This window comes from Nymphaea colorata, chromosome 2 (assembly GCF_008831285.2).
Source record: "Nymphaea colorata isolate Beijing-Zhang1983 chromosome 2, ASM883128v2, whole genome shotgun sequence".
Classification (NCBI taxonomy): Eukaryota; Viridiplantae; Streptophyta; class Magnoliopsida; order Nymphaeales; family Nymphaeaceae; genus Nymphaea; species Nymphaea colorata.
This window is the reverse complement of record NC_045139.1, coordinates 10,010,070-10,034,167: the sequence shown is the minus strand read 5'-3', so window position 1 is coordinate 10,034,167 and position 24,098 is coordinate 10,010,070. Positions and strand designations below refer to the sequence as shown.

At 37.7% G+C, this 24,098-nt stretch overlaps 2 protein-coding genes across 2 annotated transcripts; both read left to right on the top strand.

The window, feature by feature from the left end:
- The first annotated feature begins 8,524 nt into the window (after positions 1-8,524).
- Positions 8,525-19,714, top strand: LOC116247881 (probable UDP-N-acetylglucosamine--peptide N-acetylglucosaminyltransferase SEC). Its single transcript, XM_031620292.2, has 28 exons — positions 8,525-8,930; positions 10,254-10,399; positions 10,558-10,656; positions 10,784-10,834; positions 12,614-12,730; positions 12,823-12,879; positions 13,350-13,469; positions 13,717-13,779; positions 13,876-13,954; positions 14,098-14,207; positions 14,295-14,348; positions 14,446-14,513; positions 14,613-14,715; positions 14,801-15,003; positions 15,082-15,178; positions 16,552-16,623; positions 16,731-16,807; positions 16,900-17,016; positions 17,091-17,175; positions 17,295-17,462; positions 17,650-17,760; positions 17,837-17,923; positions 18,016-18,143; positions 18,281-18,363; positions 18,527-18,632; positions 18,817-18,963; positions 19,056-19,176; positions 19,269-19,714. The coding sequence occupies exons 1-28, from the start codon at positions 8,756-8,758 to the stop codon at positions 19,380-19,382; spliced, it is 2,958 nt and encodes a 985-aa protein (XP_031476152.1). The 5' UTR covers positions 8,525-8,755; the 3' UTR covers positions 19,383-19,714.
- Positions 19,715-21,602: 1,888 nt separating this feature from the next.
- Positions 21,603-22,377, top strand: LOC116248654 (cysteine proteinase inhibitor 4-like). Its single transcript, XM_031621563.2, has one exon. It carries the CDS (start codon positions 21,888-21,890, stop codon positions 22,263-22,265), a length of 378 nt encoding a protein of 125 aa, XP_031477423.1. The 5' UTR covers positions 21,603-21,887; the 3' UTR covers positions 22,266-22,377.
- The last annotated feature ends 1,721 nt before the right edge of the window (positions 22,378-24,098 follow it).

Here is a 24,098-nt window from a genome sequence, read left to right as displayed (position 1 = left end):
TAATTCAGACAAGCTTTGTGGTTCATGACTCTGGTGGCCCACGATTCTCTTTATTGCTTGACTAATAATTGCTTTATGTAGGGATAGTTATCATTTGTGTTTTAAATGCTCATGAGGTCATATGAAAGAAACTGAGTTTTGGTTGTCTGTAGATTATGAGCTTTATTTTATCTTTTTCCCTGTGTTAGTGTTTTGGTTCTCAGGTTATTATGCTATCTATTCTTCACCACCATCAAACTAAGATTGTCGACACATATTTTGTGTCATTTTCTGATACAATATATGGCAGACAAGAAATATAAATCATTGTTTCTAGAGGATTTATATATAAAATGCACAAGAGTCATAGAGAGATCCACTTTCATCAGACGAGCGAGCGAGGGCAACCGATCTGCAAACTAACTCTCTCCCACATCTTCAAACAGCCTTATTCTCGCAGATGGAGTTCCGATGCAATACTGCCGCAGATTGGGCTCACATCTAAGCCTGGGCATCGGGCCAGCCCGGCCCGATAACGAGTCCGGCCCGGGGCAGCCCGACTAAAAAAACCCGAGCTCGGTCCGAGCCGGCGCGACTCAGAAAACCCGAGCTCAGCCCGGGCCCGGCTATATTACATTTAAAAAATATTTTTTAATATAAAATAATACATAAAATAATTAATGGTAATAAAATATTATAAAAATACATATATAAATTAATTAAAAAATTAAAAAAATATTATCAAGCCCACCCGGGCGGGCCCGATAACAAGCCCGGCCAACCTAGCTCACGAGCCCGGGCCCGAGTAAGGCAGTGTATTGGGTACCCAGCAGTGGCCCGGCCTGGTGCCCAAGCTTGCTCACATCCCATTCATTAAAGAATCAAAGAGTATGAACATCAAAAAACAAAATCCAAAAAATGCAATCAAAGTGAGGCGGCATGACCCAAAACAATCAACCTACTTAATGTCGAAACTTGATTTTGGACCAAGATCATATTGGAATTGAAAATTAGTTTAATTTTTGAATAAAATCCAATCATAGGTTCAAAATTAATTTTGAAAATGAAGGATTTTGCAATCATTTTAGAAATTGTGTGTCTTGGTGACAAAATAAATAAGGTCTTCAAGTTTTTGTCACAATATGACTTCAAGGTAATGTTTGTGACTTGGCTCACTTAAATTTTACGAAAGTGAGTAGGTGCATTAGTGAAGTGAGTGTATGTGATTTCATGCTTCACTCGAATTCTCTCAATGCATAATTCAATTTGGATCTCATGTTGGTCCACCTTGGAGGTGGAAATGTAAGATGTCTCCCAAACTTATTTTTAATACTGAAAAAGCTTTTGAAGATAATATCCATGGGCTTAAAGTTTGGAAATTTTGGTTTTGAAATTGGAAACTTCTCTTTGGGTGAGGAAATTACGTAAATTCTTCTAAAATTGGCTGTTGGGTTTGGTTTAGAAATGAGACAAGTTGATTTCAACTTGTTTTTTTACATAGAGTGTAGGCAAAGTAGGTTTCTTAGATCAAGAACTTGACATTCAAAAATTCTTGGTGTTGGGTCTGGAGAAATTTTAGGAATCTCTCTAGGTTGACATTTTTATGAGATTGATTTTGAGTTGAAACGGTTTGTTTTGAGACATAGTTAGTATCTTGTTTTGATTTTGAAAATTATTATTGGCTATTTGGATTTGCATTTTCCAAATACGTTGGTAGGAATATGGTTCCATTAATGATTTTTTATTTGATCAGAATATTAACCAGAATTTTTTGGTTCTATCCTTGGAACCACTTAAGGGAGGGACGTCCAAGTTAAATCCGGATTGAGATTCTTGTGAATTTCCTAAACAGTTTTTAAGAAAATTGAGGAAATCGTCGCTGTAGATGATTCATTCCTAGATTTTTCTGGAGAGCGAAAGAGAAAGTCACGCCTGACTTATTTTTCTGTCTTCACATTGGAATAAGGTTTTAATTCCCACTAATGAAAATTTAGAGTTTTAGATCATGATTTGCATCTATCTCAAACTTAATCTTGGAATTTTTGCCATATTCTACAAAGTCCTAGTTTTCAATTCACTGAATTTTGCAAGTGGTTCCTAGGCTTGGATTAAGCAGGCAGAAGTCAGGGAATGTGTACACGGGAATCACAGTAATCTTTATAACTTTCACGTTGAAATTAATACGAAAAGGTTCATGTGCCCCAAATCAAGAATTGAGTTATACTTCATGAATTTATCAATGTTGATACGCATATTGAACTTTCACGATTTGGCTTTCGACGTTTGATGTTGATCTCTATGTTTAGATTTTGCGCAACACAACTTTAAAATGCTGAAAATTGCCCAATGACATGATCGGCTAGGTCGGTTTCGAAAGATCTGGAGTCACGCTCGAGCCAAACTCCCTGATATCTCTAGATGCGATAAGGACGGGAGGTGTCACAGCCAATATTATTCGCAAACTTGTGGATGTGACTATATACTCATTTTTTTCTGTTTCTTGTCTTCATAACCAACATTTTTGAATCTTAAATACTTTTAAGCTTATACGGGATGGTCTAGAACATGTTGGTGGTAAAATATTCAAAAGCCATTTCAAAAAATAAACGAAAACATGAAAAAAATAAATAAAATAAAAGTTAAACTACATATAAAATAGTTTATACAGTTTTTAACAAGATGATATATACCTATACATTTTTTATATTACTGGTTGCCTCAAGTTGTAATTTTTTTTAGGCGCTTAATAGAACAAGCAATATTCAAGCCGAGATTCTTCCTACCCAACATTCAATACAAATTTGGACCAAACCATTATAAAGTTGAATTAAACCAAAATTGGGTTCCACTCAAATCCGTCCTTGACCAGTTTCGGTTCTCTTTCGGTAGATCCGGATCCATCCCATAGAGGCCGTCACCATACCAGTCCGACACGCAAACGTCTCTTGGGACGGGGACGTCAACGGCTGCGATCTAATTTGACTGTCCATCCGACGGTCGGTGTCGTCGCTTAGAGGGGAGACCGCCTTACGTGTCATTACCCTCTAGCGCATCAGCTACGCCTGCCAACTCAACGGTCCAGATTGAGCGACCGCGTCACGCCGAAGCGGAGATCTTCGTCCACGCGGTTTCCGTGAAACGCGCAGCGGCGACGTGCGGTCGAGATGTTACCGTCGCGGTTGGGGAAAAGGCGAAAAGCAGCGTAAAAGTAAAAGGACAGAGTGCTTATCTCTTTACCTATAATTTCAGATAGGTCCATGCATGTTGCTTAATCTCAGGCAAGTGCCCACCTTTTATCCGTTGGTTAATTCCCACCTGCTATCCATTAATGCGGCGTCCCATGAAAAAAGTTGACTAAATGATCAATATATTACTTAATTATAAACTGCTTTCCGTTTTGTTTATTTACTATTATGAAAATAAAGAAAAAATATTTATCTTGGGATCTAACTAATATTCATAAAAATCGACTGTTTCTTTGGTTGGAATGAAGCATGAATTGCTATGTTGAGTAATGGGTTAGGGCATGAATTGCTGTATTGAGTGATGGTTGCAGCTTCCACTTTTGATAGTGTGACTTCTGAAAACATAAAAGGACCGGCGACACCTTCTTTCTTGCAAAAAAAATTGTCGTTCATGTTTTTCAGTATCAACAATTGTTGGTTCTAATGAAAATATTCCCTTCAACTTCACTTACTTTAGCTTCTGTTTTTTCTTCAAAACACTAGCAAAATTTTCCATGTAGCTCAGTCACCAATGCAACAATGCCAATCTAGTCATCTACTTCACATGCTGCAATTTGAAAATCATTACAGCTTCCAATAGAAATGACTATCCATACCGCTTTAACTCTATTAGAGATCATATAGTGGGAGTGATATGCCCCAAAGAGGCTTAAGCTCTTTTTTTTTTCCCATGTTCTAGAGGTCCAAGGCTACTTATGAATTTGGGTGTGGAGCAATACATTCATCAATTAGAGTGTCACACGTCTACCGTTTGCAGTTTACGAGACACCCATGAGAATTGGACTGACGACTGAACTTTCACTGACCTACTAGTCCGACTAGCTATGCTACGCCCCTTAAGGTTGTTAAATAATATCATATATATAGTGATAGCATGGTTGGCAAAGGGATTAACATGGCCATTCACAATATGCTCCAAATTATGGCTACCCCGCATGAGGAATATCAATTGCAATTTTTTTGTTACTATATTTGCAAGCAATTTTCTCGCAACATGCAAATTTATCTTGTGACTAGATATGCCAACTGGTTGAATCAGAAATTCTAGCTGAGGTTGGGAGGAAATGAAGATTAAGGACTAAGGGCTGTCCAATGGTTAAAGTTGTTACCAAATTAAAAAAGTGTAACTTAACTTATCAAAAATGGAACAAACATTCCATGGGAAGACTTAAATTAGAATCCAGTTCTTATAAGAAAACCTAAAATTGCTACAAGCAGTGACAAGAGAGGATGATTGCATCCAACCAGAATGGAAGATTAGAGATAACCTATAAGTTTTACAAGCAAAGGAGGAAACCCACTAAAAAAACAAGTCAAAAATCAAATGGATGTATAGCAACACTTGTTGCTTTCAATTGATGGCTAATAGAAAGAAAAAGTGCAACAAAGTTGAATCCATTGAAATAAATGGTTGTATTTTTTTATAACTATACAAACATTGTAAATGACCAATTTGATGGTAGTCAATGATTATTTTGAAAATTTATTAATGACGACCGGTTTGATGGTAGGATGTTTGAAGTTCAAATGGAGGGAACAATAGTCTCAGTGGGGGAAATTAGAAGCATGACAATGAGACCATAGCAGGCTCGTACAATTTCATTAACTATGTATTTCAATATTTTTTGAATGATATTGGATATGACCTTACTAATGCTATCTCTTCCTTTTTCTAGACAGGCAAAATCGTTGGTAGCATTAACTATACAAATATCATAATCCTCCATAAGTTCAGAGGAGCTTTCAAAATTGAGAACTTCATTGCCCTATGCAATAGTGTGACTAATGTAATTGCCAAGCTAATGGTGCTTAGAATGCATTAAATGTTGGCTAGAATTATAGATAGAAGTCAACAAACCTTCTTCAAGGATAGATTTATTGATGATCAATTTTTATTAGCTCAAGACATCATTAACTGATACTCTAGTAGAACAGAGGAAGTAGTTTTTTAATAAATGAACCTCTCAAAGGCCTAAAATCATTTCTTAGAGGCTTTTCTTGAGAGGTGTATAGAGCTATTGGGCTTTCATAGTCGTTCGGTAACATGGGTTATGCATTATATTTGGTGAGTTATTAATTCAGTTTATGTTAATGGAGTTAAAGGCAAAACCTCTATAAGCAAAAAAAGGTTGCACCACGGCGATCCTCTCTCACTCCATGCCTCCATAATAGTTATGGAAGCAGTAATTAGATTATTTAATGTGAATGTTCTCAATCAAGATTCCCATTGGATCCACAAATTGTAGTTTTAGTGGCTTAGTTATATATGTTGACAATGTCTTGGTGCTTTATAGCAGCAATAGAAGATCCATTGTAAATCTCAAAAAGTTCTTGCAGGAGGTAGAAAGACATATAAGGCTTAAAGTCAATAAAGTCAAATCATTAATATGACGAAGAAAAACTTGTAAACCAAGGTGCAATGACTTGCATGGGTATCATTGGTTTTGCTCTTACATATATTGGTCTACCTCTCACTGGAGGGAAACTAACAGAAATCATGTATAGACATTTGTAGAAAAGTTCGAGAATAAGCTTGCTAGTTGGAAGACCTCTATGTTATCCTACAACAGACGAAATTTGCTTAGTAAAGTACATCCTACATTCTTTAGTTAAAGACTGGTTGTAGGCTTTTAAATTGCTTCATTAGGTATTGAAGTGAAAATTATATGAGCCGATTCCTCTAGGTTAAATCTCAAGTAGTTAGAAGAAAACAACACTTGGTAGCATGGAGCATGCTCTAGACCTAGAGGCAAAGGTGGTAGAGGGCTCAAGTCCCTATATGAGTTAACTCAATCAATCCTGATCAATCCTATGTGCCACCTTGTTAAGATGATGGTTTATGGACTTGGCTAGAAAATAGATGCCTCCACAAGGGTAGTTCACTTTGGACTATCAAAATCTAGAAAAAATGCACTTGGATGGTTTAACTTGCATGATGGTGGAATAAAATAAGGTCTAACAACAAACAAAAAGTGGAGTAGAATTTTGAGCTGAAAAATTGAAGAATCAAGTCATCATCAGTTGTGAAGTAACAAGAAAGGAGGTGATTAGCCTCACGATTTGCGAGGAAATCCAAGCATGATAGCATGTAAGTTTCAAAAGCTCTTGGCTTTTCAAATGTTGGAAAACAACTTTTAATACACTATGTTGGTCGTTATGGTGGGGACACAACAGGACACATGAGAAATGAGAAGAGAATCGAGCGAAGAGGCTTCCTGATATGATTTGAAGATTCTACCATTAGGCAATAGCAGACATCAAATTGAAAGAGAAACAAAAATAGATGGTGAATGTCTGACTAGCTATAGGGCTGATATGCATCTTGAATAGTTCTTGCCCAAACCTTCAATACACCCTAGTAATTATTCATTGTAAAAAGGACAGTCACATGAAGTTGAGAGGTTTTCTTTTTGGAAGTGAAGAGGAAAAGCCAACCATATGGAATGCAACCATGGAGGCTAAAGAAAAAGCATAGCTTGATATCTTCGAATGAGATTTAGAGGAAGTGCTTTAAAAAAGGAAGTCACCTGAAGATTATCTCTAACAACAAAGAATGATCCATAAGACTTCGAGGCATCTAGGAGGGCATATGCTAGGTCTCACAAGGGAGAACTATCATTCACTCTAACTTGCAGGTTCTAAGAAGCACTAACAATGTTGTTCCAATTAGATTCAGCAGAACAATCAACTCATATAGGAAGTTGGCAGTCGTTATGAATTGAGATGACTATTTGAGTCTCTTTTGGTGATGATTATCTCGTTTTTATGGATGTGGTCTTTTTTCTTGCTTTATAGCAGATGGGTGCTAGCTGATTGATATTGATTCTAGAACTGATGCATTGCATTCTCTGCAATTTTTTTTGATGTACATGTCATATCTTTTTCAATAATAAGGGTAGAAGCCTACCACCCAACACCTCTCCAAATTAGAATAACATGTTAAAAAAAAGCCATTGAGGCAATGCTACATGCCCCTTCGCCTTTTTTTCAGGTCTAAGATGTTTCATCAATACCTTATTTGATCGAAGCTACCTTCAAGCCAAAATTTGTTAGCATTATCTAGCAAAATTAGTTTTTTCTTTTAAATTATTCAAAAAGTATGTACTTTCACATGACCATAATGCATCCCTTTTTGCTTTATTTATTAAAGGGCATGCTAATTCCTAAGGGGGTTAACGTATCTAATAACTTAGGGTAATGGGTGGTAGGTGGTTAGTTTTTATTTTGAATGGAAAGAGTGCCCATGCTGCAAATTGGAAGGTAAGGGCCATAGTTGTGCAAGTTGAAGCACATAAGAGCAAAAGTCCAACGTATTGAAAGCAGGTCTTGTACCTAAAAGGACAAAGGGTAGAATGAGTATTTCAGCTTTCTGCCACATGGTGGTTCTCTTCTACTCATCCGAAATTAAATGTAATGTTAATAAAGAATATGCACACTTTGTTGATGAGTAATTTCTCTAAAATATCAATTATTTGTCACCTAAGTTGAGGGCACAAAAGGAGAATAACTATAACCCTTCTACTAAAGGCTGTTTAACCACCTTGTATTAAATTGTGAGGTTTGCTCTTATACAAGACCCACGTTAAACTACTTATAGTCTCATCATACTACATTTTTGGAAACAATCAATTTTAAATCTTTAATTTATTTTGAATTTTTGAATCTGGATCAGCAAGAAAATATATCACACTTGAGATTTATGAAACTTAAGATACAATTATGCAGTAATTTTTGTAATTTTTGAAAAAGATTCTCATTAACATCAAAGATACAAAAATCTGAAATCAAAATCATAAAATCTTAGGCTATTTAACATCTTAAATTCAAAGTAACCAAACACTGGTTGATTTGGACGTTAGGTTATCTTTCATCACAAGATAAACATTACAGAATTTTTTTACATCAACAAATAAGTTAGAATACTTATCCCAATAAAACTAGTTACCATCGCTTTCACCGTCTAATTTTTATAGACAGATTACATATTTTTAAAGTCAATATTTTGTGAATTATTAATGAGATATTGAATAACCAAGTTGTGGTTAGGCGGACGGTGTGGAACACATGATTTGCCGAAATTTGGAGGTCATTCAGCCGGAATCGAGGACGGATTTGTAATTTTATACTCACCCTTTGCCTTTCCGATGTGTCCACCAATTGCGGCTCCCGTCACGCTCATAATAGGAAGATCGAGTGACGCATTGGTAATTTCCTAAAGTTTGTGGTGTTTACGAATTTTTTTGGTAAATTGCAAGACTTATCATGAGAAACATTCCTTAAAAAATACATTTGCTTCGTCTTTTTCTCGGGGAGCTTTGAAGGTGGAGTTAAGAGAGGTTGCAGAGGTGTAAAGAAAGGAGGAATCATGGCGGGTTAGGGTTTTCTGGAAAACCATCTCCTTGCTCTCTTCTTCTTCATCGTCATCGTCCTTTTCTTTTCATGGTAGAGAGGGAAAGGGGAAGGTTAGTGTTTTTACGTGACTGAATCTTTGCTGTTGGATCGGAGGAGTCGCCTTCGTCTTCCCGGAGAAGATGCTCTCGCTTCAGACCGACGGTCGGCAGCAGCATCAGCTGCATGGATCCGGCGGGAATGGCGCATTTTCTAGGGTTCCTTTAAAGGTCGAGAACGAGGAGTCGTCGTTCCTCGCCTCTCAGCTGGATGCCTGCTTGAAACCATCGCAATCGGCAGTCGTCGAGTCGAGGGAAGGTATTAGACGGTTCTTTTTTGGTCTTATTTTTTTTTCCTTTTTGAGTCTTTCCCGCTTTTGATCTATCGTTTTTATCGATGGTTTGGATGAAAAAAGAAGTAAATTATTTTCTCGAGTTTCTGATGCTGAACCAGCAAACACGAACTGCGTATCTGATGACGACTGAAATTTGGTCGTTATTGGGACGAAATGCTTGATTGATGAATTTGAGCTGTGGCGGTGGAGTTTCACTGTTATTTGCCTTGCCTCTTGAACTGTGAAGATACGAGATTGAATTGACCTTGAATGGTAATTATCCGGTAGGTGTATTATTGACGAAAGGCATGATATTAATTTCTGATGGTGGATGTCTCGAAAGAAATGGAAATCCGATCTGTTGCTAGAGAGAGAAACTGGTTCATAGTCAATGCGACAGCTCACGAGTCACGGGAGAATTTTTTCTCATTCATGTCTTACGCTTGTGTGTGTATATTTCCTTTTATGCTTGTTTTCTTCCATGAATGTGTTCGCGGTACGAGGAGCTTCCGAATGGAGCTTTTGTATTTCTCTCGTGCCAAATTGACCCCTGGATCCTATCAGATTTCGATTGGAATAGTTCAATGCAAGTGGTGGATGATGGTGAGTGGCATTGATTTGATGGCTTTCTAAAAGAAGTTTTATACTTCTGTGAGACGTGGCTTATGTCGTTTACCTTCTCCGGCTACCTGTTGGTTTGATTTCTTGATTTTTTTTTTTTGGTTTGTGCTGATTGTGGCGATAATTAGCTATAATTTTAGGCTTCGTGTTGGCTGCTGCGCCTGATGGATACTATCCCGAGACTGAAACATGGAATCACCCAGTTCATTGTTGCTCTACATCTGGTGCCGTACATCGAGCAGTATGCCCGTAAAATTTTTCTACTTATTGTTGTGAGCTACGTGGCTTTCTTGACTTTTCCTGCGTTCCTTTTCTTAAAGGTTTGTCATTGCTAGATCAGATTGATTTTGTCCAATTTGTGCTTAGTTTTATTATTTATAGTTTGCATTTATGACTCATTTGTAAAGACTAAACCTCATCTCTCGTCTTTGATTGGTATTTATATTTACTTCTTTATTTCGTGCATGTGTAAACTGTAAAATAAGTAAATTTCCTTGTTTTCCTTTTCTTTTGTTCCTCGGTTAGAGTTCCTACTAATTTCTCTCTTCTGATGTAATAGTTTCTAGTCAACATATTCTGAATTTGCACAATCACAAGCTGATTCTGGTCAAGAGTCTGGTTTACAGTCTAGATCTTCTAGCTAGTTTGTGATATTCTCTTCAGTAATTATGGTTATCGTGACACAGTTGATGAGGATGTGCTTTTTGCTCTCGCTCACCAAAAGTACAAGGCTGGAAACTACAAACAAGCTTTAGATCACAGCAATGCTGTCTATGAGAAGAACCCAAGGCGAACTGACAACCTTCTACTTCTTGGTGCAATTTATTATCAGGTGATTAGTTGTCTTAAATATTCACTGTCCAGATTGAAGTAGATTCTAGAGTTTTATTTAATTCTTATGCCCACGGTTTTCATTTTTCTAATTAATATTCAAGCATGTAAACACTTCCAGCGAGAGAAAGTCATATCTTGTATCCTTTTTGTTTCCAGCTTCATGAATTTGATATGTGCATTGCAAAGAACGAAGAAGCCTTGCATATTGACCCTCATTTTGCCGAATGCTTTGGTAACATGGCTAATGCTTGGAAGGTAAATCATCATGGAAAATATGGATTTCCCCCTCAAAATTAGAAAAGGGATTTCCTTTGTTGTGACCTTTTTCTCCCTTTCTTGTGGGTTTGCTTTTCTATAATCCGGACTTCTTTTGGCTTTTCAGGAAAAAGGGAACATTGACTTGGCTATTCGTTATTATATGGTCGCGATAGAGGTTAGTTGACACTTGAGAACTGAGAAACAGTTTTTAACTTTTTTAATGCTTTAGGCTTTGGTTAGGAGGTGGGTACCAAGAATAATGTGAGTCTGCAGTCTGCTATCACAATTCATCTCTCTGTGTTGGGCTCATGAGATGATATGATAACATGCTTGTTTCTTATGACGGGAACTTTTGTGGAGCTTACAAAGTGGCTTTGTTTTAATTTTCATAGCCCCTCATTTATTGATTCACAATTCATCTCTCTGTGTTTAACTCATGAGACGACATGATAACACGCTTGTTTCTTATGACGGGAATTTTTGTGGAGCTTGCGAAGTGGCTTTGTTTTAAATTTTCATAGCCCCTCACTTTAATGATTATTACCCACTATAGGAATGTGGATATGTGTTGGTTTTTTCTAATGGCACTGATCATATGTATCCCTTGTCTACCCTCTCTTTTCATGAGCTGATACTCCTTGCTTTTTCAAGTGGTGATTTCATATTTCTGTGATTTTTTTTCCTCATAAGCAATAGGTTGTTTATTTTTAGGAATGGTTATTCGTTGCTTTCTTATTTCAAGGTTGACATTCTGATATGCTCTTTTTGAGAAAGCAGCTTCTGCTTGTTTGGAAGTGATTGAGTGGCTAATCCTTCATCTTTCTTCTTATTGATATTTCTTGGTATTGATGAGAATCGGTATTGCTCCTCCAAATGTTCGTAACCACTGTCTAGCCTAAATGTGCCATGATCAAATATGCTATGTAATAATAAATTCTTCATAGAAAACATGTTTTAGTCTTTTAGATAATGATAGACTTATTATTGCTAAATGCTATAAACTTACGCGTCAAAGCGACCCCTTTATTATTGCTAAATGCTGGAAAAACATTCAAAATCTTTCAATATACGATTGTACGGTAAAAAATTATGAATATATGGTAAAAACATGAGATTTCATACCTTACGAAGAAAAAATGAAGAAAACCCCTTTCCTCCCAATGAAAATCAACCACCCACGCACAAATCGACCCCTTAATCTTCGATTTCATGGTGAAAATTAACATTTTGATGGTGAAAAGCAGTATCCGAGCATGAGAAATGAAGAACGGAGGGTTTTTTTTTTTAAAAATTCGAATAAGTAGGTCTCGGGTGGGTTTCTGCGAAATCAGCCCGTATCGTACGATACGGGCCCTGTATCGCACGTACGATACACCCCCTATTTATGATACGGGGGTTGTATCGTACCGTATTTTTAAAACGGTATGGTACGTATCGTACGATACGGGCCCGTATCGTACGATACGTACAACGCTGAGTATTACAGGGTGGAGAGTTGTTCAATACATTTGTTGGACTAAACACATACTTTTAGTCTGACGCTATTTGCCATTGAGATGTTTTCTAATTACTACAACATATTCTTCCTATTGCAAACTGAATTTGCATCTTTGAAATAACACTGTTTGTCCAATTGCTTCAGCCTCTATATCATTTATGGGGTATGGAAATCTTGGTTATTTCCACTGAGTTGTTCTTAGTTCTTACCATGCTCTTTTGCTGTTATGATTCCCAAGTTTGGCCCTTGAAAGGTCATCTATTTTCAAGTTGGGCCATTAAATACTTTCATCTGTTTTTAAGTGTATCTGGGCTTTCTCACTGTACTTCTTAGCATTAATAACATTCCTGCTTCATATTGACACACTTACTTTAGGTTCTCTTCTTCTCTGCTCTTCCAGTACCAAATATCCTTTTCTTAGATCTTCGTGTAATTCCTCTTATCTTTTATTTGCAGTTACGGCCTAATTTTGCTGATGGATGGTCAAATTTAGCTAGTGCTTACATGAGAAAAGGAAGGCTCAATGAAGCAGCACATTGTTGTAGACAGGCTCTTGCATTCAATCCTCGTCTGGTATGCATTTCTTTTCCTTTTCTTCTTATATGGTGGATTGCATTCGTCTGAGGCACACTTATTTCCAACTGTTTTTCCTTAACATACCCCAGGTTGATGCTCATAGTAATCTTGGAAATCTGATGAAGGCTCAAGGTTTAATACAAGAGGTGAGTTCCTTCATTCTTTGAGGAGGGGATGTGGTTACGGATGGTAAATTATGTATAGCTGATCGCTCTTATGAAGTTGAATTTCCTGTTTGCTTGTTTAGAAGCTTTGAATTTTTTCCCTAGCATCGGAGGAGACAATTGACTCCTGAAATTAGCTGTCAATCTCTAGTCCCTAAACTTCTGAATTCTCCTCTCTTAGGACATCAGTTTGTTGATATACCACCTTCAGATCCTTGCTTTTTTTTTCCCCTTTCTTGTGGTGCTGGCTGTATTCATTGTTGCAGTATAACAGAGAAAGTATCCTTGCTTTCAGGAGAGACAAATTATTCAGATCCTTTTATTTCATTTTGAGCTGTTATAATTTTTTCTCCTAATAAAGATGCTTGTTTCTGAAAGTTTCACCTGGATTTTCTTCTTATGCTAATGAATTTGCTGCAAGCTACTGATAAAAAAGTGGTGCAAGATTTCAGGCATATAATTGCTATGTTGAGGCCATACGTATTCAGCCGTCTTTTGCTGTTGCTTGGTCGAATCTTGCTAACATTTTCATGGAGGCTGGAGATCTGACAAGAGCCATCTCTTATTATAAGGTATGTCTAAACCAAAATTCATGTGTAAGCATTGGTCCGTGTATAAATTGGTTTTCATCCTTCAGTTCCCCATTTAAGTTGAGGTGGTGGAGATGATGTGGCCTCACCATCTGATCTGTTTCTTATTTCATGGTTTGACCATTTAAGTTGAATATTGAAGGGCATGGATGAATTTCTATTCATTGTAATTGCTTTAAGGAAGATAATTAATATTAATATGTGATTTCTCTACTTCATCTGCTTCCAGGAAGCCATTAAACATAGACCAACATTTGCTGATGCCCATACAAATCTGGGAAACATCTACAAGGTAAGCCATCATGTATTCTGCCAGTAATGGTCAGGTAGCAGCAGATTCCAGGAGTGGATTCTGGAGAAAAACAGATCTCTCTTTTGCCTTTTCCAGGCCATGGGAATGCCTCAGGAAGCTATGACTTGTTATCAACGTGCTATACAGGCGAGACCGGATCATGCAATGGCTTACAGTGAGTTTTGCTTTTGTATTTTAGTTTAAAATTTCTATTCTATTGTGGTTAGATTCACTTGAGTGTTTCATTTTTCTTTCAAATTCCTCATAGAAGAGAAGTTTGTTATTTCAATGTTATCTTTGTGTCTGAGACCTGTTCAGGCAATCTGGCTGCTTTGTACTATGAGCAAGGTCAGTTGGACCTATCAATTGTTCATTATAAGCAGGCGATTAATTGTGACTCTACCTACCTTGAAGCTTACAATAATATGGTAAGTCTCGTTCATGCTTTAAAAGTCTCTCAGTTTGCTTTAATATATGATGCATATGGATCAATTATTTGTTATTTTACATTGAAGGGAAATGCCCTCAAGGATGCTGGCAGAGTCGATGAAGCAATTACATGCTATAGGGTTTGCATCTATTAACTGGCTTTTGACTTTTAGTTTATGTGTATGTGACAGAATTTTTGTGGATTCTTACACATCTAATTCTCCTTGTCTCATACAGTCATGCCTTGCGCTGCAACCCAATCATCCACAAGCTCTTACTAACCTTGGTAACATATACATGGAATGGTGAGTTTTCTTACTGCTAGGATGTGACTGTTATCATTTTTTCGATTTTATGTTCAAGTTCTTTCATGAGAAATCTTCCAATTTTATTTTTTCTCATAGGAATATGATTAGTGTGGCTGCCACGTTTTACAAAGCAACCTTGGCAGTGACAACAGGGTTATCTGCACCTTTCAGTAATCTGGCCATCATATATAAGCAGCAGGTCTGACATGAGACTTTACCTGTTAAAAACTTTGCATGAAACTGGTCTATGTCATAGTCGGAACTCATATTTATTTTGTGACCAGGGCAACTATGCAGAAGCAATATCTTGCTACAATGAGGTTCTCCGTATAGATCCTCTAGCAGCAGATGGACTTGTAAATCGTGGGAATACACTTAAGGAGGTTGGTCGTGTTACTGAAGCAATTCAGGATTATGTCCGTGCTGTTAATATTCGCCCCACTATGGCTGAGGCTCATGCTAACCTTGCATCAGCCTACAAAGACAGGTATTATTAGGGACCAAAGAACTTCCTTCGCTAAATGATTCCACGACCTGTTCTTATCTAAGATATGTTTGTTTTCAGTGGGCATGTTGAATTAGCTATAAAAAGCTACAAACAGGCGCTGATCTTACGTCCTGATTTCCCAGAAGCGACTTGTAACCTGCTACATACCTTACAGGTATAAAGTAACCTATGTAATCACACTGTCAATTAGTTGACGGTTGAATTTTTTTTCAGGATAATTATGACTTCATTTTCTGTTTACGCTGTCATAATTCAGTATTATCTAGGATAATGTGACTTCAAGAAAGGTCCTTTCTGTCACTGTCTATTTGTAAGCTTTACTGATTTTCATCCTTGCATTTATGCAAGCTTTCCTAAAACACCTAACAAATAACAAATACCAGCTCCAAATTGCCTGTACTATCCATGTTCACATGATTTCAGAGACTTCTTGTAACTGTCTTTTGTGGCCCGTCTTAATGAGATACACACAATTAAAGTGGATCTGTGGAAATACCTTGTTGGTCTAGTTGAGATCATAGTCACAAATAATGTTTCAAAGTTTTAAAGGGCAAGGCTTTTCTTGGGTATAATACGGTGAGCTTGAAAAAAAAGGGAAAAAATAGGTAAATTTTTAAAAAACTAAAAATGGCGGAAGAATAAATAAGTGAAAAAATAATAACGCAAACATCAAAAGATAAGTAGATTTGCAACAAATAAAAAATAGAAAATGAAAAAAAAACTGTTTGGCATTAAAAAAAATGAAAAAAGTAAAAGAAAAATGAAATAAATGCAAAAAAACTAGTTAAAACGTGTTTTTTCGTTTTTAATGTTTTTTTCAAAAAAACACGTTCTTTTAAGTTTTAAATGGCCATTTAATTTATCACATTTTTTTCGAAAAAAACGCGTTTACAAACATGCGCTGATCAGAGATCTCATGTGCACTGCAAATCAGAGATATTAGTATTTGAACAACTGAGTCTAACTTGCTGGGCTTCTTTCATGGTAATGAATTTCATTTGAACCTATAAATGCTCCAAATGGGCAATCGTTTTTCTTATTATCTTCTGAAAGAAAATTTTTATCACTTATTTTTATGGATCCAAAGATAGGTTGGGTTCTATAATCATCTAAAAAGTTTATCATGCCTTAATATACATCATTTTCGTTGGGATCCAAAAGGTATATAAGAACATAGTTTTATCAGAGCAGCATTCTGCATGCCCTTCTGTGAAAGTAATGTCAATGCACTCAGTAAATCTTCTGAGCTGAATGAATGTTGGACATTGTATCAACTTGCAGTCTGCTGCTTCTTGTGCTGCCGACCTTGGACCTAGACTCTCAATTTGATAACCTTTGGACTAACAGATTCCAGGAAATTGTGCACTCCTAGAATTCCATGAACCCATTATTGGTTGCTGTAATTGATGATGTCACCTTCTGTTTTCTGCTTCTTTGTCATTCATGTTTTCGCTAAGGGGTATAATAGGCTGTAAATTTATACCTTATACTTTTACAACTGATATGATTCCATATCTTCTGTTCCAGTGTGTATGCGATTGGGACGACCGGAAGAACAAGTTCATTGAGGTAGAGAACATCATAAAGAGGCAGATAAAGGTTTGCTTTCATTCTTGACCGACGTGGATTTTTACTATTCATCATATTTCTGCTAGCAACTGACAGTTTTATTTTGTTGTCTGTCTATTTTCTACCTTTTTTGTCAGATGTCTGTTCTTCCTAGCGTGCAGCCATTTCATGCAATAGCATACCCACTCGACCCCATATTGGCACTTGAAATAAGGTGTGTTTTTGTTGATGCATGTGATCAGTAATTTGGTATCCATTGCAAGTGGTTCATCATTTGTGTCATTATCGTCGTTTTGCTTTCTGCAGTCGCAAGTATGCTGCCCATTGCTCTTTGGTAGCATCTCGTTATAATCTTCAAGCCTTCAGTCATCCACCTGCTGTACCTGTTAAAAGCGAAGGTGCTAGTGGAAGGCTGAGGATCGGGTGAGTTGCTTTTCATTCAAACCTTGAACCATCTTCTGTTGATTCTACTTCTTATACTTGGGCTTGTATCTCAGGTATGTAAGCAGTGACTTTGGCAACCACCCATTGTCACATCTCATGGGTTCAGTTTTTGGCATGCACAACAGAGAGAACATTGAGGTTCCATGGATGATATATTTCATGTTTTATTTAAGTTGATAGCAGTCTTTTTTGACTTCGTTTATTTTAGTTCTGTTGGTTCATTTGTTCCAATGACGTATTGGGGCATGGTATTGCAGGTTTTCTGCTATGCATTAAGCCAAAATGATGGTACTGAGTGGAGGCAGCGAATCCAGTCTGAAGCTGAACACTTTGTTGATGTATCTGCTATGTCATCAGATATGATCGCAAAGATGATTAACGATGATAAGATACAGATACTGATAAACTTGAATGGTTATACTAAGGTATCCTGCTCATATGTTTGCATTGTTTTTGTGGCCATCTGATCATTTACATTCTCAAGGGCCACAGTGACTAAAGTTGCCTCTGTAGAATGCAGGAAGCCTAATTTTAGTTTTTCTTCAGTTGTGGATTACAATTCCTTGTCTTCTATAATTAAATGTGGTTCTTACACTTATTCTGTATGTGCAGGGTGCAAGGAATGAAATATTTGCAATGCAACCAGCACCTGTTCAAGTCTCTTACATGGGATTTCCTGGGACTACTGGTGCACCATATATTGATTATTTGGTCACAGATGAGGTTTGGCTTTCAGTTTATCATAGTCTAACTTGTGAGGATTTCAATTATTCTGACTTCTGCGAATTTCGTTTTGCAGTTTGTCTCCCCTCTACAGTATGCCCATATTTACTCTGAGAAACTTGTACATTTGCCACATTGTTATTTTGTGAACGATTATAAGCAGGCAACTTCCTGATCTAAATTTGAAGTTTCTTTGTTCTGAACCTTGAATATTCATGTCACAGACTGACTTCTGCTTTGTCTTTTTTTTTCTAGAAAAACCAAGATGTTTTGGACCCTGTCTGTCAGCACAAACGTTCTGATTATGGTTTGCCTGAAGATAAATTCATATTTGCTTGCTTCAATCAGTTATACAAGATAGACCCAGATATCTTTAACACCTGGTATATTGAAGGCTTCTGTTCATTGTCCCAGTTTCTTGTCCAGTGAAGTTTTTCACTGACCACCTAAATTTTGTCTTTGAATCATGATTATAAGCGACCATTTTCCAAATTTGTTTGATTCCTTGTGGCGCCTTCAGGTGTAACATTCTTAGAAGGGTCCCAAACAGTGCATTATGGCTCCTCAGATTCCCAGCTGCTGGCGAGATGAGATTGCGAGCATGTATGTGTGTGGGGTTATAGAAGCTTGCCTGACGTTCAATATATACTTATTTTAGTTTCATATGCTATTAGCAACTTAAGGCTCAAAATCTTTATCCTTTTAGTAGTTATGATGATTGATTCTCGTTTTTATTCACTATTTTATTCTCAACAATTTATATCAGATGCTGCTGCAAGGGGTGTTCGGCCAGATCAGATCATTTTTACTGATGTTGCTGTGAAGAATGAACATATCAGACGAAGTGCCCTGGCTGACCTTTTCCTTGATTCGTAAGACATTTATACCTTCTGTCTGTTGCTTGTTTCTTTGGTCTTTGTTTCTTGAAATTTTGTCCCAGTGGGATATCATGGTGGCAAAGATGTGGTAGGCTTAGAAATGATAACCATTTTTCTTTTATTTCAAGGTAGTTTATCTGATATTTGTCCGTTTCTGACTGGTGTCGATATCAATTAGGCCATTGTGTAACGCACATACGACTGGTACCGATGTTCTATGGGCAGGTCTGCCTATAGTGACATTGCCCTTGGAGAAAATGGCTACTAGAGTGGCTGGCTCACTATGTTTGGCGACAGGTCTCGGTGAGGAGATGATTGTTAGCAGGTCAGTGGGATAAAGAAAATGCTAGTTCAAAAATAAAGGCAATCAATACTGCTTCTTAATCTGATGATTTCTTCTCATGATCGGTCTTGTAGTATGAAGGAATACGAGGAGAGGGCCGTTGCTTTGGCCGAAAACCCTCCTCGACTTGAGGCTTTAGCAAATAAATTAAAGGCAGTAAGGTTGACATGCCCGTTATTCGACACAGCCCGTTGGGTGAGTTCATGCTCATGATTCTACGACTTTTGATCCATCGACAGTTCTTCTCTAATGGTCTTTTTTGTCTTTGCATAACTTGTATATTCCAGGTCAGGAATCTGGAGAGAGCATTTTTTAAGATGTGGAACTTGCACTGTTCAGGACTACCACCTCGGCATTTTAAAGTAACAGAGGTTGATGGAGAATTTCCATATGATCGGTAGTTCACAATGTAGAACTGTAGATAGAAATTATACATACACACGGAGTATACTCGGATATACACTTTGGCCGAGGGGCAAAGCAAGCTGGTTGTCCAAATGATGCACTGCTGTGTTTCCAACTTCAAACAGTGCTGAGGGAGCCCACTGTGGTCTGTACAACAAAATGAGTCGGTATGGTACGCCAGAGGAAAATTTGAAGGCCATGAAACAGGATCGTTTCTTATATCTATATATATTTCCTTTTCCAGAATGACTGTTACCACACGTCAACGGCATCATGGAGGTGATTTAAACTATTCAGCTACTTTCCGTAGTGAAGTTTGCTCTCTTCACCTGCATTGTTTGGGTTCTTTATGAATGATATCGTGGCAAAAAAAAAAAAAATTGAAATGGGTGTTCGTTGCAAGTGTCACTTCTAGCGTTTTATGGGACGAAGAGGTTAATTCTTGATGAAGACAATGGTGCGGGCAATACTGTTCACTGGGTACGGCTACTTATCTAGTCATTAGAGGCCGCAAAAATCACGTCGGGTCTTATTTGCCGACCTCTGGGTATGCGTATCCGTCGACATCTCATTTTTTAATGTGGTGCGTGGCCTACTTGTCGCTCTCCCTGCCTTCCTTTTGGCTTTGTAATTTCTAAGAATCTAATGTCGTGCAAAATTGAAAATTCGCTACAAGTATAAGCGGTCACCGACATAAACTGTTAATAATGTCTTGTAGCTAAAGGCTTTCAGTGATGAGTTTTAAATAGTCATATTTAAGTCGTCTGGCCGCGTTTGACGGCTGGTTGGTTTAATTCCTCCTAATTGTAAGAAAATTGTTGGTTTTTTCAACCCTTTGAATATATCAAGGGCTGGAAAAACTAACTATTTTCTTACAATTATATGTGAAAGTTGGTAAACCAGACCACCTTGCTCAGAGACAAAAACCAGACTCATTAAAATTTATCATTTTTTTTGCCGTCTAACCTATAATGATTTTAAGAGTGATTTGGTAGGAACATTAAGTTAGTCGTTTTTTTAATTAAATGATGTTTTCTCAATAAAAAAAATGAACGTCTCTTATAACATCAAAATTTTAATGGAAGAAAAATTCTTTTTTATATAAAAGTTTCTAAATTAGAGTATTATTTACATTCAATTAATGTTTGTAAGCACATTAGAAAGTTCACATTTTGCATAAAACTCTTTTTAACATGAATATGGGATTATTGATCCGGTATCCATCAAATGAATTGGAGAAAAAAATTAAATGAAATTAATTGCTGAAACTACTTTGGCGATCTTGCATAGTCTGCTGATTCACATCATGTTTTCTCAACTTTCTTTTCTAAGAAGACCTTATATTATGTCGCTGTTGACTGACATCAACATGTTGTTTTCTCCACTCCCTTTTTAGAAAGACTTTATGTACATACATGAGTCACTGAGCCATGATTCCAAACTCTGACGTTCAGGGACATCGAAGAAGGTCATCCATCTTTGCATCGAATGATCCTTGTTCCATCCCATCCTCCCGCCACCGGTAACAGGGGGGAGAGAAACCCCTCCACCTTCCTCAAAAAGTGGGGAAGGGTTGGATTTCATATTCCTTGTTCAACCTATATTTGATCAAATCCATGCTAAATGTGAAAAACGTAGGCCTGACCTCAAATTCATAGATCTGAATGCTAAACTGATGCACAACAATCAAACTCGACCTTCAATCCAGTTGATTTGATCCACGTTTGATTTCAGAGCTGATGCTAAGTGTTTTTGATGTGGGACCCATATCAAACATACACTGGATTTCACCATTACTTAGAAAAAGAGGATTTGAGATCCTCATCACATGGCGAAACCTCATATTTGAGGTTAAGGGGTGTGACTTGGATGCTAGATCATATTTAAAAATCACCTTGGATCACAAATCCAGGTAAACAAATGCCATCCAAAACTTATCTTGACGAAAATTTGATGCTTTAAGGAAATGAAACAAACAGCTGGCCTTTTACTAGTTACCATTTGATCCAGCTACCTCCTTCAAGCCCCGTGAGGCTAAATTGGGATCCATTGTGTCATTTCATATTCAACAAGCAACACCAAGTAGAATTGGCTTCACTTAAATGGGATGCAAGAAGATTTTTCATTCCATTTTGGGTCGGATCTTTGTCCAGTGTCGAAATCGAAGGCACAAGGGAAAGGGGAGGGTCCCAGGAGCCCACGGAAATCTAGTTTCGCCCCTTCTTGAAGAAAACGAAGGGCGACGATGCGTCGGACGTGGAAGATTCCAAGCTCGGCGACTCGTCGGAGTCACCTAGGGAACCGTACTCTACAAGAGCCCACCACCGCTCATCCTCAACGTCTGATCCGATCCTCGTCGTCCGATCACAGAGACGCGGCATCCCGCCAGCCGAGCTTCCCGCCTTCCTCGCTTATAAATTGCGGGCTCTCTTCACCACCACTTCCATCGCAGAGCACAACCGCAGAAGAAGAAGAAGAAGAGACATCTGTCTTATACTGTAATGGCGATTTCGAGCTCCTCCATGGCTTCCTTGTTCTTGCTCCTCTGTCTAGCAGTGGTCATCGTCGCCCCTTCTTTCCTCGGCGCCGCCCGGCCGCCGACGTGGACGGGAGGGAGGGCGGCGGTGCCCGGCGTCGAGACGAACGCTGAGATTCAGGAGCTGGGGAGGTTCTCGGTGGAGGAGCACAACATGAGGCGGAACGCCCACGTGGCGTTCCTGCGAGTGGTGGAGGCGCAGCGGCAGGTGGTGTCTGGGATCGAGTACTACCTCCGCATCGAGGCGGAGGAGGGCGGCGCCGTCAGGCTGTTCGACGCCGCGGTGGTGGTGAAGGCGTGGCTGAGGTCGAGGGAACTCGTTTCCTTTGAGTCCGCCGCTTGACCGGACGCCTCTTGTTGATTTTGTTTTTTTTTTCTTCTGAGACGGGACTCGATTTTGGGAGAGCTAGCTAGCTATGTATCTATCTAAGTCGGATGAAGCAGTAAATAATGGATGTCAGAGGTCTTGCAGCGAAGAAATAAGTTAAGGCTGTTTGAAAAAATCATGTCATGTTTATGTTGAATCATCGAAATTGAATCAAAACAATCTGTAGCTGAAGCAAAACTGAATTCATTGCATTTTGCATTTTGAATCGGAGCAAAAACTTGTAGATTCAGGATAGAGTCTTCCCTGGTCTTTATGCCGGATAACAGATGTCATTTTCAAATGTAAAGAATAGAAATTGATTTATAAAGAACATATGATTATAGGGAGTGCTACCACATATTTATAGTGAATTTTTAAATTCAGCTTATCAATCACAATCCATATTTGTTATTCACACATATTCAATTATTGATAAGCTTAAAAATAGCAATTAGATTCAACTCAAATGATCACATGTCCCTCACACAACATGCAATGAATAAATATGATAATAACACAGGTAGTAACCCACGCTTCTTCGAGGCTTCCTATCAGGATATCGTGTTTGGTTCTTGGGACTGCTGTTAGCTGTGAAAGGCCACGGGTTCTGTACAAAAAATGAGAGATATGCAACTCTCAAATTATTAGGAGAAAGAATTTTTGACTAATTGGCCGGATTCTTTTATTTATTTTATTGCTGCATTCGAGTCGCATTAAGTTGAGTGTGCACTGGACATGGGTGCGACTTCGTTTCACACCCGAGCCCAATTAAAATGTTATATTACTAAATTACTTATATAATATATATTGTTTTGATATTTTTTTATACAATACAGTTATTTAAGAATATTATATACATTAATAACTAAATTGTAATAATAATATATACATGTTTATTCTGTTACATATATGATAAATTAAAATAATGATAAGAATAAGGTACTCTCATCGGACTGCTGCACTTAAATTTTTTAAGATGTACCGCTTCGATACCGGCACCAGCACCAGCACCAACACCCGCACCCCGCACTATGATGACAAAGATTTTTGATGAGTTCGTTTTCTTTTTCGTACCTTTTTACTTGACGTTTGTTTTTCTGCCTGTGTGGAGTTTATTGTTATTATTATTGTCGTTGGTATCATTATTATTTGAAAAGCTTGGGATCTTAAAACCTGATCTCCGTAAATTGATTGAAACAATCATCGACGTCCACAATCATAGTGACACCACGCTATTAATTAAGTTGGGTATTCACAGTCATCATCAACGAATCTCAATCCATTTTGCGTTGGGTATTCACAGTCATCATCAACGAATCTCAATCCATTTTGCCTTGTTTTTGGAATTAAGGAAAAACGTTTAAAGGAATATTCAGCTGTAAGATTTTTGAAAATATGACCGCTTCCAAGCGACTCTCACAGTTCAATAATTAAACGAAATTCCCACTATCATTTTGAAGGAAGAAAAAAAAGGAAATTTGAGTCAAGTTTTTTCGAGCGAGTTCAAATCGAGCAAGGCGGTCCACATCTAAGAATTCAAAGTTTGAATCTCATAGCAGCTTTCAAGTTTTGGTGCATTATTTCTTTGAACTATAACAGCGATAGACATGACACTAAAGAAAAGGTGTTCGAGGTCCACCTAAGCTTTAAAGCAAGTTAAAACCTTGGAGGTACCTTACTAGTTTTAAGTCTTTTTACTTAAATAAACATTAAAAATTAACATACATCAATCTTGACATATAGTCAGTCACAATTTTAAAAAACCTGGGGTAATATTAGAGGAAAAAGTAGATCTGATGTTAAATTCTC

Excerpts from the sequence above, each read along its gene's own strand:
- LOC116247881 (XM_031620292.2), top strand. The coding sequence starts at position 8,756 with ATGCTCTCGCTTCAGACCGACGGTCGGCAGCAGCATCAGCTGCATGGA. Across the intron at positions 17,463-17,649 it reads ACTTGAATGGTTATACTAAG|GGTGCAAGGAATGAAATATT; the intron begins GTATCCTGCTCA and ends CTGTATGTGCAG. Across the intron at positions 17,924-18,015 it reads TTGTGAACGATTATAAGCAG|AAAAACCAAGATGTTTTGGA; the intron begins GCAACTTCCTGA and ends TTTTTTTTCTAG.
- LOC116248654 (XM_031621563.2), top strand. The coding sequence starts at position 21,888 with ATGGCGATTTCGAGCTCCTCCATGGCTTCCTTGTTCTTGCTCCTCTGT.